The sequence below is a fragment of the Scyliorhinus torazame genome, chromosome 1 (genome assembly GCF_047496885.1).
Source record: "Scyliorhinus torazame isolate Kashiwa2021f chromosome 1, sScyTor2.1, whole genome shotgun sequence".
Classification (NCBI taxonomy): Eukaryota; Metazoa; Chordata; class Chondrichthyes; order Carcharhiniformes; family Scyliorhinidae; genus Scyliorhinus; species Scyliorhinus torazame.
This window is the reverse complement of record NC_092707.1, coordinates 120,819,388-120,835,130: the sequence shown is the minus strand read 5'-3', so window position 1 is coordinate 120,835,130 and position 15,743 is coordinate 120,819,388. Positions and strand designations below refer to the sequence as shown.

The 15,743-nt window shown below is 45.3% G+C and overlaps 1 protein-coding gene across 3 annotated transcripts in view; it reads right to left on the bottom strand.

The window, feature by feature from the left end:
- Window positions 1-5,055: 5,055 nt before the first annotated feature.
- The window catches only part of wasf2 (WASP family member 2), a 137,253-nt gene continuing 126,565 nt past the window's right edge, over window positions 5,056-15,743 (bottom strand). For all 3 annotated transcript variants that reach the window (XM_072500593.1, XM_072500586.1, XM_072500601.1), the window contains exons 7-9: window positions 11,081-11,236; window positions 9,236-9,735; window positions 5,056-6,521 (exon numbers count right to left, since the gene is read on the bottom strand). In XM_072500593.1, the coding sequence (XP_072356694.1) occupies window positions 6,367-6,521; window positions 9,236-9,735; window positions 11,081-11,236 (811 nt within the window). In that variant the 3' untranslated portion in view covers window positions 5,056-6,366. The remainder of the gene's footprint in view (window positions 6,522-9,235; window positions 9,736-11,080; window positions 11,237-15,743) is intronic.

Sequence of the window (15,743 nt, the reverse complement as noted above, 5' to 3'; positions counted from 1 at the left end):
TCGGTCCCTAAGTTGCTCTGCCTCGGGGACTCCGCATATTCATTCCCTGTCCATCCGTTTCATCTCCTGAACCAATCTGTCCATCTCTGCCCTGTCCCTATGGGCTCGGATTAAGATCAGTTCCCCTCTCACCACCGTCTTCAGCGCGTCCCAGGGCACCGCTGCGGAGACTTCCCCTGTATCCCCCCGTTGACCTGGAGGTAGTTCTGCATGCCTTTCCCCACTCTCTCTCACACACCCTCATCTGCCAACAATCCCACCTCTAACCTCCATTGTGGGCACTGGTAACTTTTTTTGCAGACCTGCAGGTCAACCCAATGTGGAGCATGGTCCGAAATAGTGATCGCCGAGTATTCTGTATCCCTCACCCCCTCCAAAAAGTCCCTACTCATAATAAAGAAGCCATTTGTGATGAAGAACACCCCCACAACATTTCAGAGGCTCACAGAGTGATTTGAGGATGGAGTAGCTTTGCCGTATACATCGATGATGGAGTGGTGTTCAGCTAGAGTTGGGAAGAACATCTACACCACCTAAAGGAACTGTTTGACAGCGTCAAAGATGCCAGTCTTGTGATGAATCTAGCAAAATGCAAATTCTTTTGCCCACATTTAATACCTTGGACACATAGTGGGACATGGTCAAATGACCCCAGAAGATGCAAAAATACAGGCCATGTGGGAGTTCCCGGAATCTACCGCCAGAAGAGAGAAAAATGTTAAGATTCCTGGGAATGAGCGAACCCTATCGCAAGTTTGCGCCAAATTTTAGTAGAGTGATAGCTTCACTCAGAGCTCTTAAAGAACAAGCATTTTAACTGGTGCCAACTAAAAACTGTTGACAAACCCAATGACAGCAGCACCCAATTACAAGCAGTTTAAATTGGCGGTGGATGTGAGCGACATTGCTGTAGGAGTCTCGTCACTGCAAGGCGACAAACTTGGCCAAGAGAAGGGGGTGAGATATTTCTCAAGGAAATCAAAACCACCTGCAAAAGTATTTGACAATTGAAAAAGAGGGCGCGATCCAACGGCCACGCTGCACCTGAAAAGCAGCTCGTCTGGGCGCAGCGTGGCCCTCAAAAGCCAGGAGACCCTTCTTCCAGGTTCTATCTGGCTCGCAAGATGGATCCTCCCATATTGTGTTTGGGCTTGGGGGGAGGTGGGGGGGGGGGGGGGGAGAAGAGAGATTGTTTTGCGGGGCCTCGGCGATCGGGACGAATTCAATATGGCGTCCTGATCTCTCACTACAATGGGGAGTTGTGCAAGCACAGCTCCTCCCTGTGCAAAACAGAGCTATGTGAGGCCTTGGCCGCGCTTTCCGTTTGGGCCCTTATTCAACGTGAGTCGCATTGAACTGTCACGTGTTTCTCAGCACAGTGTGTCGGGAAACACATGGCTAAATGCGCTCGCTAGGGGACTTTATTCCCTTTTGGGAGAATTGCGCTCAGATTTCAAGCCTGGTACTGGCAATATAACATTGAGTTTTATGTTGCCAGCAAACAAGCAGAGACAATTATATATGTGGACCACAACCCTTGGAAATTGAGTTTGGAACTCCTGGTTATTCCGATGGAATTTGCTATTGCAACCATTTAACTTTAATATCTTTACGCGGCCAGGAAAGAGAGTTTGCAGATGCTTTATCCCAAATATAAAAGAAACATTTGAGAACAGTGGGTGTAAATTCTCTGGGACATCTATGGAAATGTGTTAGCGGAAGAAATTGTGATGTGTCAGGATTGGTATAATAAAGATGTCTCAAGTATTGTAATAGCACAGGTCAAGGGCAAACCAGAAGGCATGGGGTTAAATATATACCAAGGGAAAACCAGCAAGCAAGGGGTTAAAGTCACCCACATTGGAAATGATTTAATCATCTCAAGAGCATTTGAATATGGAAAAAGGAAACACAGGAGGCTCCAGTAAGTTTAAGGGATCCATTGTCCAACACATTCGCACCTCTTCTCGACGTTAAATATGTTAAGCACAAACCCATGAGATTGTAAGGAAACATTATATTCTTTAATCATTTTCCCATTACAGGAACCAGAAAATATGCATAATTACTTTGTATTGTTCCGAATGATTCAGTGATGTCAATACCTGCTTGTGACTCCGAAGAACTTTAAATATATATGCATGTAATTCGGAGGACAGGCAGAGCTGACTTTTGCGAGCTACAGGATAGTCGCACAATCTATCTCTCCTGTGTGCACATAGTTTTTCCGAATTAAACGTTTTACCAACATCACGCAGTTGAGAATAGACTTTGAAGTTTTTCTTCCATCCAACAAAATGTATGCTTTGGAATTTTCTGATGTTTAATAAGATAGAACTAATAAGGATTGAGAAATGAAACATCTTTCAAATTAAGATGTTTCATTTTTAAGGGGGGGGGGGGGGGTGAGAAAGAGAATGTATCATGGATCTGCCCAGTAACAGCAGTAAAATAAATTTAAGAAGGCATAGGATACCATCTGCCCAGCGTCAGGGCGAAATCTGCCTAGCGACAGTGGTAGCCAGCATTCAAAAGACATGCTGAGATGCAACTTTTCCAGTAACAGAAAATAGTAGGCATCTGCACACAACCAGGTGTAAATCACCATATTACTAGAAATAGCTTACATAAATGATTGAGAGATCAGTGGAGGTAAACACATGCTAATTGCTAGAGTCAAGGAACTGGAGGCAGAAAGCTAAATACACGGAATGAAGAATCAAAGAGGAACATGGTATAATTGTCAGCACCCTCAGAAGCAGACAGGTCAATTTTCATCTAACAGCCTGAGACACCAGTTTACAAGAGACGGTCAGTTTTACATTACGTCTTAGAGCCAAGGCCTTGCAGAAACCTTTTGTAAAGGCAATTTAGATCTTTGCTGGATTAGGAAATGACATTTCCCAGACTTGCTTATCAGCCCTTATTGTATGGTAACTGTAAGCAGAATTTGACATACTTAATTTGGATGTTGTTTGGGGCAAGGGTACGTCCTACGTTCAGGGATCTTGATATATTTTGGTATTAAGGGTACTTTCTACATAAACTGTGTATGTGTTTAGGGATTCATATTCTTAATTGTCCAAGAGTATTGTAGCGCTGTTTGTGTGTAGTTGTCTTTCTTTTAATTTGATAGTCTTTAATAATTGTTACACGGTGACTGGGCTGGTTATTCTCATTGGGGTTTTACGTGACTTCTCTCAATTCCAAAATCAAAACTATACACCCGCACCAGTTATCCAAGTTGGGAAACCCTCGCAGATAACATCAGCGGGATTCATGACACACACCCCATACCTCCCTCATATTTTCACTTCAGTACATTGTGGTCCATCTCACTTTAGTAATGTCTATGGTGTTCTCCCAGATTATTAGCTTCATTTAAACCATTTCAATAACCCCATTTTTTTAAAAATAAAAGAACATGCTGTACATAACCAACTTTCATGGCCACAGGATGTTTCAAAGTGCTTGTCAACTAACAAAGTACTTTTCAGAGGTAGCTATTGTTGTAATGTAAGCAAATGCAACAGGCCATTTCTGTACAAGGTTCCACAAGCAACAATGGGGTATGTGATCAGGTAATCTGCTCTTTAGATGTATTGGTTCAGGTAAAAAATCTTCTGCCACGACAATGGGAGTGCTATCTTGCTACTCTTCAAATAACAGCAGTAAAAATTCTCCCAAATATTTTAAAGTGTGGTTTCCAGCAGGAATCAAGTGCGACTCCTGCCGGATGGATCAGCACGATTCAGATCAGAATCTGGCGATTTGCGCCGTGGGACCCGAAGAACAGATCACGCATCCCTAAAGGTTGCCGCAATCTCAGAATTAACACTACAGCCCGCCCCTGCTCCCCAAATCACTGGCAAGGCACGGCCCCAAATGCTGTCAAAAAGCTTAAGTGAGGGACACCGCACTATGGGTTTGCCAAAGGCCCCCCCACCCCCTTGGCACTAACAGGTTGGCATTGTTCCCTGCCACGAGCAACCTGGCACTATCAGGTTGGCATTGTCAGGGCAGAACTCAGACATTGCACCTGTTTTTTCTAGGACCTCAGAACAGAGGAAACGCGAAGAAAAACTGGGTTAGAAACAACACCTGCGCAAGAGGAAATATTTCAAGATAAGGGACCATGAAGAGCTATAAAAGTCCTCCTTTGAAATAACTTGGACGTGGTAATAAATGGTGAAATTGAATGTAAACAATGTAGTTCCAAATATTTCCAACACATCAAAGGGAAGACTTTTACCTTCTTCTGACAGATCATTTAACTTGACATGCTGACCATTTAATTATTTTCAAAGTTACCGAGGGAAGAGTTGCCACACGACTCCCATCCCAGAGAAGACCTCATTTCGAATTCCCCCCCCCCCCCCCCCCCCCAAAACCGGCACCTCCCCTGAAGGACCCCCCTCAGCACCCTGGAGGGAAACAGAGAGAGCCAACTTATCACCCCACCCCCACGCGGGACTTCCAGCTTTTGGGGGGGGGGGGGGGGGCGATGAGAAAGAGAACCGAAACATCCCGGGAGGCTGCTGCATTCCAATTCAATTTCATGAATGAAATTGAAATGGATGCTAACGTGTTTTGATCGAGGAGAACCAAATCTCGCCGGGGTGGCCACCCCAGCGAATTGCCCCCTGTATTTCTGACAGTGCAGCACTCCCTCGGTAATGTACGGGGGTGTCAGGCTATATTTTGCTTTACAGAGGAACAAAATGCAATATACCCCCATCACTTAAATTACCTTTTGGCTTCCTTTCTACTTTGGAAATTGATGGACATTTCACTTTTCCTACTTTATTACACATCAGTTCAGAGAACTTACAATACTCGTCACCATCAATATTTGCCATGTTGAGCTGAACTTCAAACTAATTAATGAAGATGTTTTGGATAAATCCTACATTTTTCACAATTCACATTTGACATGCTCAATGCAACTTCAGTTTACCAAAATTTCGAAGGCAGATTTCTAAAGCGATGGTGTGGTCATGACTTAAGTGAAAGGAGGAAAATTTTAAAATGCATATTAAAAGAAATCAGGCCCAATTAAGTACAAGTTTTCGTAATCATTTATTTTATCAATCTTCAGGAGGTCCATAACAAATTCTGCACATGATCTTTAGTTACATATAATTCTAATTAAATACATTCTTGTGAGCATCCCTGCTATAGTTTTAAGTCTTGGTAAGTTCTATTGAAATTACTTGGGAGTAACTCCAGATAAATGCCCACGCCAGGGAGAGAAGAGCAGAGGGGAGGAAATTAATTAACCCAGCTGCCCGATTTTGATGCTGTATAATTACAAAATCTACCTGAAAGCACTAAGAAAATAATCTGTTCAATTTAGATCAAGATTTTGAACACTTAGTTTTATTGTACATAACATTCCATAATGTTATTTTTGATTAGCACTAAATTTGCATAGTTTTGTCAGTGAAGCTCTCTCCTCACATCCATGATTGCATAAGCAAGATGTAGGAACACTTACAAATGATGTAAACAAAGCAAAGATTAAATTACAGTTCCCTCATAAGTTTAGAGTCATTTTATTTGGTCTGTCATTAAATGCTTCCTTACAGACAATTACCTGTGTATACTTGTAGGCAATTAATACAGGAAGTTGGTACTTGTAGGAACATGTCGCCATACTGAAAAAGAAACTGTTAGGGCCTGAAGATTCCTACAAAAGACATTTTACACATGTTCCCTTTAAAACGTTTTCAATAAAGCACTTTGGTGACATTGCTAATTACAAAAAAGACATGTTGGTATGATTTAAATCAATAGGAACATTTTAAAGAATTTATTTAAACCCAATATACACTCAAATGTGAACATGGACTCTAAACTATATCTGCGTATATATTTTCATATAGCTGATGTATAAGATTATAGAATTCCATCATTCTAACTACAGTATTTGATTAAAAGGCAGAATACCATTAATTTATATAGAAGAAAATATTGGCGGATAAATATAATTTCATTGTTGGATGATCATGTGCACTGCAATTAAAGTCTGAAACAACACAGCAAGATATTTTCATTTTAGGAATCCAGTGGTTTTTAGCACATTTATCCGCCTTGTTAAAATGTTTGAGTACATGCAGTGCATATGGTGAATCCTGAAAGGACAAGTTTTATTGCTTTGTAAATGTGGCACTTCACATATGATAAGCCCTCCATAATAATGCCAAGTGTTTTCTTGTCTGACATGCACCTTCCCAACAGATTCACAGCCTGTGCAAATAATACATTAGAGTACTACATCTATGTGTGAAGACATTGTTGGAAAAGATTTGGCTTTTCAAACAGAAGAATATTGGCAGTTGGTGATTTGTGTCAACATAGCCCAGCTTAATCAGACCATTCCTCATCATCAAACTCTGATTCTTCAGAATCACTATATTCAACCGCGATACGTCTGGACAAGATCGTTGCCACATCATTTCCAACCCGGTCCCGCTTTTCCTCTTGTTCTCGTTGTTCTTCAACTTTACGAAGCTGGAAGCCTAGTGAACAAACAAAAAGGATTTGAAATGCCAGGTTCACATCAAAAATAGGTAATCTGGCCTAGTCCAGGTTGCAGCTTTAGATCAAATTTAATGCAACAGCATTTTAATGCTGGAGACTGACAAGATATTAGCATCCTAAAATTAAACTGGGGACATATTATGCCGGCATCTCTGTAATCCAATTTCATTCTATTCTCAATAAAACAAAAGAAGCCACCATCTAGCAATGACAATAAACATGGGATGAGGTGTTACATGCTGGCAGCAACCCCTCCACCGTAATTTACTCGACGTTAGCCTCCTAATTTGTCACCTCTTGTGTTCCTGTCCTAAGGAATAGTAGGCAGGCTCCTTATGTTGCCATTTCAATGAGGGAGCACCAAGAGAAGTGGGCACTGCTGAGGCAGGTCAGAAACCACAAAAGGATCTCAACGTAGAAGGACCCTCGGGGGTATGTCTTTATGTTAAAATACAAGGGGCAAAACCATTATGCCCAAGGATGAGGTTTCCTCTGAGGTAGAAACATAGGAACAGGAGTATGCCATTTGGCTGGTCAAGCCTGCTCTGCCATTAAATTAGATCATCGTTGATTATCTACCTCAGTGTGGGGAAAGTGGCACTATCTCCATATCGCTTGATTTTATTAGTATCTAGAAATCTATCGATCTCGGTCTTGAACATGCTCAATGATTAAGCATCCAGAGTCCTCCAAGGTAGAGAATTCCAAAGATTTAACCCTCTCAGTGAAGAAATTCCTCCTTATCCAAGTCCTAAATGGTCTACCCTTTATCCTGAGATACGTCCCCTGCTTTTAGTATCACCAAAATACTCAGTTTTTCAAACCTTATATCCAATTTTACCATTCTTTTCTAAATGCCCAGTTATCATATCCTTTATAATAGATTCTAACATTTTCTCCACTACTAATATGGTCTGTAGTTCTCAGTCTTCCTCCCTTCTTAAACAGTGGGGCTACATTTGCTACTTTCCAATCTGCAGGAACCTTTCAAGAATTTTGAAAGACAACCACCAATGCATCCACTATGTCTCTAGTCGTCTCATTCAACACTCTGGGATAAAGCTCATTTGGTCCAGGCAATTTGTCGACCTTCAACTTAATTGACTTTAAATACTACCTCTTTATTAACACTAATTTATTTTAGTTCCTAAGTTTCACAAATCCCTTGGCTACTGAGTATTCCTCAGAGATTTCCTGCACCTTCTTCCATGAAGGCAAAGTAACTGTTAAATTTCTCCACCATTTCCCTATTCACCATTAAAAATTCTCCTGTCCCCACCTGTAATGCATCCAACATTTATTCCAGCTAATCTGTTCTTTTGGACATACCTAAAGAAGCTTTTACAGTCTGCCTTTATGTTCCTCACTAGTTTGCATTCATAATCACTTTTTCTTTTCTTGGTTCGTAAGTTTGCAGATGACACAAGATTGGTGGCATAGTGGATAGTGAAGGTGGTTATATAAGATTGCAACAGGATCTTGACCAATTGGGCCAGTGGGCCGATGAATAGCAGGTGGAGTTTAATTTGGATAAATGTGAGGTGATGCATTTTGGCAGATCAAATCAGGGCAGGACCTACTGAGTTAATGGTAGGGAGTTGGGGAGAGCTACAGACCAAGAGAGATCTAGGGGTACAGGTTCATAGGCTCCTTGAAGGTGGAGTCGCAGGTGGACAGGGTGGTGAGGAAGGCATTCAGCATGCTAGGTTTTATTGGTCAGAATATGGAATACAGGAGTTGGGACGTCTTGTTGAAGTTCTACAAGACATTAGTAAGACCACACATGGAATACAGTGTTCAGTTCTGGTCCCCCTATTATAGGAAGGATATTGTTAAACTAGAAAGAAAGCAGAAGAGATTTATGAGGATGCTACCAGGACTTGATGGTCTGAGTTATAAGGAGAGGCTGGGACTTTTTACCCTGGAGCGTAGGAGGCTTAGGGGTGATCTTATAGAGGTCTATAAAATAATGAGGGGCATAGGTGAGGTAGATAGTCAACATCTTTTCCCAAAGGTAGAGGAATCTAGAACCAGAGGGCATAGGTTTAAGGTGAGGGGAGAGATACAAAAGAGACCAGAGGGGAAATTTCTTCACACATCTTCCTGATATGTATAGTACAATTAAACCCCTTAATTATTCAGTAAGCACTGAAGATTTTCCCTTTGAATAAAACTGCAACTGAAAATGTAACACATCTAGTTTTCTTTTACTTCATTTTAAATAATAGTTATTATTCATAAAGTTCCCTTCTTCACTATTTATTATTCTGCTACTGAATTACTGTGGATTTGATCAGCATTGTATACTAAAGGTATTATTCAATGTCAAATTGATTCCAAAGATAAATTAGTTATCAGATGCGATATGCTTACTTTCAACTGACTAGGTTAAAACCAAAGTATTTGCAGAACTCTCAAAATGTCCCCTTATATGAAACATTATTAAAAAGCAATCTGTAAACCAAAGTTATATATCAATCAATAATTTTTTCAGCTATATTGGTGTTCAAGATGTAACAGTAATCTGAACAGTCATGCACTAGTTGCCAGGAGAAAGCAATGAACCTCAGCAAGAAATAGCCTTCAATGCAAGCACATTTTAACACCAACTTTATTTAACTGGACAAAAACCTAATTGTATCCATTTGACATTCCCTCTGTACAACAAACCAAAGTACAAAACCAGCTTTACCTTGTCGAATAGCTGACAGCAAGTCAGTCCTAGCATCACTCACTGGTGGCACAGAGGCTTTGGGTTTTGGCTCCGAAGTTGGAGGTGGTGGCACTGGGGCACTGTTAAAGGATAATGGCGGTGGGCCTGGAGGTGGTGGGGGAGGAGGGGGAGGGGGTGGTGGAGGGCCATTTCCTCCTCCAGAGGATAGGAATGGCTGGACAGGAGCAGCAGGGAACTGATCAGTTGGAGGAGGAGGAGGAGGAACTGATGGAGCATCAATCCCATGGAAATTTTGATTAAACTGCATTGGAGGCATTGAGGGAGGGGGTGGAGGTGGAGCAACAGGAGGTGCATGTCCCTCAGCTCCCATGAATGGTGGTGGTGGAGGAGGAGCTGGTGGTGGAGCAGGTCCAATTCCCATTGGTGGGCCAGGAGGTGGTGCTGGAGGAGGAATAGTCGGGCTGCCAAGACTAATCCTTTTATGGGTTGAAGAATCCTTTGGCACATCCATGGCATAACTGCAAGAAAAGTAAAAACAATTAGCACAAAATTGCAATTCCCATGCACATAAAGTCCTCATTTCAAGTTGTGTTTGCATTTCTGAAAATCATGACCAAGTGAAACACTGGTTCAGATAGGAATCAATGTTAAAATAGTGAGGTTCTGGTGGACATTCCTCATCAAATACTGTAAGGAGGCGCGCAGCGGCGAGAGGGGCCACCTGTCTGCGAGTTTGGGGGAAAGAGACCGCAAGTCAGTGAGTGGCTCCAAAATTGCACCGATTGACTCATGGGGAGGAACCACGTTAAAATTAATCTTCTGCCACTTAACGAGATTACAAGCCACAATAATTTACTGATGTCAAAGCAAAACATCAAATGGGTGTAACCAAACAAGAGGTACTAATTTAACCATTTGCTGTAGTGCACAATGGGAACATTTATGCTACATTCACAGAATTCTACTTTTCTGCAACTGTATTACACTTTTCCAGAGTGTAAAAACTCATTAACTCAATTACAAATGTTTAAAATTGTCTGGTTTCTGTGGAAACTCCACTGAAGTCACAAAGTTTAAGTCACAATAGCATTGCTTTATTTTGCCCAGGTAGCATTAAAACAGAATGTTGTTTTGCTACAAGGATAGTCTCTTCATAAGATTTACTGGTAGTTGGAGTACAGAAATAGTATAATAAATTGCATTTAGATAAACCATAGTGATCAAATCTTTCACAGCCTAAACGCATGCTCCAGAGATCCTGGTTTAGCACACAATCCTGTGTTTAAGTTTCTATGTACAAGGAACGTGGTAGAGGTTCAAGGTAGCAAGCTGTGAATCTGCACAATTTTTCTTTTTAAAATACAGAAAATGCTGGAAATACTCAGCATATCGGGCAGAATCTGTGGACAAAGGAATTTAGCACTTCAGATTGATGACCAGGTTCTAAATAAAGATCACTGATCTGAAATGTTAATTCCGTTTCCCTCTTCTCAGCAGGGATTCTTTCAGTGGCCACGCAGCAACACAAAGGTCCACAGGCAGGTTGGGCACAAGTCATTCCCTTCAAATTTGAAGTGTTCACTCACTTCAATAAGTTGCCTGCTCACTCCATAAAAATCAATTGATCAGGTGCACTGAACTCCTACTGAAGTTAAACTCTACACTCTGTGCCTTTTACAATATATTGGGCTATCACTGCTCAAACTGGCTTTTGAACAGTCAGTGAGTGAAGGATTTAATTATTGTACAACTTCATTGAGGTTTTTTTCCATGAATTAAAAATTAGTCATATTACTCAATGTCAAAAAGTTTCCAAAGATCTATTAACAATATGTTTATTCATATACTTTTAATTTAACTTACTCAAAATCAGGTGGTGGTGGTGGTAAATCAGCCCCTGGGGATGCTGGAGGAGGCGGAATGACTGAATCACGATATGTTCCATGAGTTCTATAAACAAGATCTTCATTTCCGTCAGAACCTATGGTTCCATTAGGATAGATCTCATGGTTATTGGATCTGTAAAATAAACAATTATCTGTAAAACTGGCAATCCAAATATCAGCGTTCAGGATATTTTAATTTTGTTCAAGGTATACAGACATCACAATAAATAATTCACATACTTTTGCACTATATCTGGCGAGCTGGATGCGCAGTGACGAGCTGGTGGCAAGTAGAAATAATTCTGCGGTTATTAATTGTTCGTACAAGGATTTTGGGTCAGAAACGTACATTTCGTTGCTTTTTCATAAATGTTTTTGGACCTAATACTTGTTATTTGCGTGCTTGTCTTTTGTATTTTTTGTTACTACATATAAGGGATCATGTTTCGACTTCCGGTTGCGGCTATGCCTAGGTAGGTCGCACGTTCGGCAGCTCCCGCCGAGAACTGACTTTTGGGCTCTCTAGAGGAGCTCCAACGGCAATTGTTCGACGGCTTCCAGTGTGGGAAGGTGACAGCAAGGTCCCCCCCGGCAGTATATGGATTAGACCAGGAGTGGAGCGGTGAAAAAAGTGATCTTGGAGCAGCGAAAAGTGAGAGGGAGGAAAAACAAGATGGCAGCGGGTGGAGACCAAGCAGCATGGGCGCAGTGGTCACAGGAGCAGCAGGGGTTTCTTAGACGCTGCTTTGAGGAGCTGAAGACCGAAATGCTGGCATCAATGAAGGCGGCGATTGAGAAGCTAGTGGTGACCCAGAAGGCCCAAGGGGCGGCGATTCGAGAGGTGCGGCAAAAAGCCTCGGAGAACGAGGACGAGATCGTGGGCCTGACGAATGTGATAGAAAATAATTGTTTTAGAGATATTAGTTACTGTAATGTAGAGATAGGCCAGTCTCATTCTGGTGAGTTCACAGACAAAGGATTTCAGAACGCATGGCAAAGTAAGGAGGAGGTGTGTCCAGCTACGGAGGGGGAAAGGATGCTGGGTAATAGGGGGCCAGAGGGAGGGATTGGAAGTGAGCCAATTAGGATGTATGGCCAGGTCAGGAGGGGTATAGGATGACCTATGGGAATCGTGTATGTGAAACTTGATGCCATTTGAATGTATCAGTAGAGATTCCTTTGTCCTACAGACTCACTCGATTCCGGGGGTGCAGAAAGCAGGATGTGTTCTGTACCACCGTGAATCGAGACAGACTTGCAAGTCAAATAAAATAACTAATGCTATACCTTCAAATCAGTCTCGACTTTTATTGAGGCCAGACTGACGGGTAAAGAAAATTATGTTTTGTCAGGCCTGGCGGTGAAGGTGGAGGCGCAGCACAAGAGATGGGCGGAAAGATTGGAGGACCTGGAGAATAGGTCGAGGAGGAAGAATCATCGGATTCTGGGTCTCCCTGAGGGAGTGGAGGGGCCCCGATGTCGGGGCATATGTGAGCACGATACTCAATTCGCTGATGGGAGCGGGAGCCTTCCCGAGGCCTCTGGAGCTAGATGAGGCTCACCGGGTCCTAGCAAGGAGACCCAAGTCCAACGAGCTGCCAAGGGCTGTAGTGGTGAGGTTTCACCGCTTTATGGAAAGAGAGTGTGTCCTGAGATGGGCCAAGAAAGAGCGGAGCAGTAGGAGGGAGAATATGGAGATCCGAATCTACCAGGACTGGAGTGCAGAGGTGGCTAAGAAAAGAGCTGGTTTTAATTGGGCCAAGGAGGTGCTCCATCGAAAGGGGGTGAAGTTCGGTATGCCGCAGCCAGCGCGACTGTGGGTCATGTTCCAGGATCGACACCACTACTTCGAAACGCCTGAGGAGGCATGGAGCTTCATACGGACTGAAAGGTTGGACTCAGATTGAGGGTTTGTTGTGGGGGGGGGGGGGGGGGGGGGGGGGATGTTTGCTGAGTTTGGGGAATGTTCTTTTTGTTAGGGTGCTGGGTGGGGATGGGTGAAGGGACTTGATGGGAAGACTGTAGGAGAGTGTGTGCGTCGGTGCTGGAGGGGCAGACCCCCACGAGGGAAGAGGGGGAGTGGAGGCCCGGGGAGGGGAATTGGGGTAAGGCCGCAAAAGGAGCTGCGCCAGAGGGGGCGGCTCAGGAAAGCGCGGGCTTTTTCCCGCGTTAGAGAAGGACGGGGGGGGGGGGGGGGGGGGGGGGAGGAATGGGTGGTGCTGGAGGGGGGCGCACACTGACTGCCAGGGAGTGGGAGGGGGGACTCTCACACTGGAGGGGGTCGATGGAATGGCGGGAGGGGCCAGGGTCAGCAGGAGTCAGCTGACTTACGGGAGTGTTATGGGGGAGCAAAAGGGCTCGATGTGGATCTAGCGGGGGGGGGGGGGGGGGGGGGGGGGGGCACAGAGGGTTGCTACTGCATTGGCCAAAGGGGAGCTGGAAGTAGGAGAGGTGGTTGGGGCAGGGATCCACCGACTGGGGGACTGGAGAGCGCGGGAGGCGCGTGACTGGCCTAGAAAAGGAGATGGCTAGTCGGGGGGGGGGGGGGGGGGGGGGGGGGGAGGGGGGGGGGAGTAGCCCCCCAATCCGGCTGATAACTTGGAATCGGAGGGGCCTGAGCGGGCCGGTCAAGAGGGCTCAGGTGTTCGCGCACATAAAGGAACTGAAGGCAGACATGGTTATGCTTCAGGAAACGCATTTGAAGGTGGCAGATCAGGTTAGGCTGAGAAAGGGATGGGTTGGACAGGTGTTCCATTCAGGACTGGATGCAAAGAACAGAGGGGTTGCAATACTAGTGGGGAAGCGGGTGTCGTTTGAGGCAATGAATATTGTCGTGGATAGTGGAGGTCGATATGTGATGGTGAGCGGTAGGCTGCAGGGGGTGCGGGTGGTACTGGTAAATGTACATGCTCTGAATTGGGATGATGTCGGATTTATGAAGCGCATGCTGGGTCGGATTCCAGACCTGGAGGTAGGAAGCTTGATAATGGGGGGGGATTTCAACACGGTGCTGGACCCAGCATTGGATCGCTCTAGGTCCAGGATGGGTAAGAGGCCGGTTGCGGCCAAGGTGCTTAGGGGATTTATGGACCAGATGGGAGGAGTGGACCCATGGAGGTTTGTCAGGCCCCAGGCCAGGGAATTTACATTCTTTTCCCACGTCCATAGAGCCTACTCCCGGATGGATTTTTTTTGTTCTGAGCAGGGCGCTAATCCCGAAAGTGGAGGGAACGGAGTACTCGGCCATAGCCATCTCGGACCACGCCCCGCACTGGGTGGAGCTGGAGGAGGAGATGGACCAGCGCCCGTTGTGGCGCCTGGATGTGGGACTGTTGGCGGATGAGGTGGTGTGTGGGCGGGTGCGGGGGTGCATTGAAAGATATTTGGAGGCCAACGACAATGGGGAGGTGCAGGTGGGGGTAGTCTGGGAGGCGCTGAAGGTGGTGGTTAGGGGAGAGCTAATCTCCATTAGGGCCCACAGGGAGAAGAGAGAGGGGAGGGAGAGGGGAGAGGTTGGTGGGGGAGATTTTAAGGGTGGATAGGAGATATGCAGAGGCCCCCGAGGAGGGGCTACTCAGGGTGCGACGGAATCTCCAGACGGAGTTCGACCTGTTGACCACGGGGGAAGCAGAGGCACAGTGGAGGAAAGCGCAGGGGGCGATGTACGAGTATGGGGAGAAGGCGAGTCGGATGCTGGCACACCAGCTTCGTAAGAGGGAGGCAGCGAGGGAGATAGGTGGAATTAAGGATAGAGGGGGGAATACAGTGCGGAGTGCGGTGAGAATAAATGAGGTATTTTGGGACTTTTATGGGGATTTGTACCGATCTGAGCCCCCAGCGGGGGAAGAGGGGATGCGACGATTCTTGGATCAGCTGAGGTTCCCGAGGGTGGAGGATCAGGAGGTGGCTGGTTTAGGGGCACCAATAGGGCTGGAGGAGCTGGTTAAAGGATTGGGGAGCATGCAGGCGGGGAAGGCCCCGGGGCCGGATAGGTTCCCGGTCGAGTTTTATAGGAAGTACACGGATCTGCTAGGCCCGTTGCTAGTGAGGACTTTTAATAAGGCAGGGGGGGGGGGGGGGCCTGGACTCCGACAATGTACGGGGCGCTGATCTCTCTGATCCTGAAGCGGGACAAGGACCCACTGCAGTGTGGGTCGTGTAGACCGATCTCGCTCCTTAATGTGGATGCTAAGTTGCTGGCAAAAGTGCTGGCTACGAGAATCGAGGAGTGTGTCCCGGGGGTAATTCATGACGACCAGACAGGGTTCGTAAAGGGCAGGCAGCTAAATACGTGCGGAGGCTCCTCAACGTGATTATGATGCCCTCGGTGGAAGCGGAGGTCGTGGCAGCTATGGACGCGGAGAAGGCTTTCGACCGGGTGGAGTGGGAGTATCTTTGGGAAGTATCGGTACAAATCCCCTTCTGCACTGTAAATTCTATGATTCTATCAGTGTTGCGGAAGTTTGGGTTCGGGGAGGGGTTTATCGGCTGGGTCAGATTGTTATATAGAGCCCCGGAGGCAAGCGTGGCTACGAATCGGCGGAGGTCGGAGTACTTTCGGCTGTACCGAGGGACGAGGCAGGGGTGGCCCCTGTCCCCCTTGCTGTTTACAGTGGCAATTGAGCCCTTGGCCATGGCAC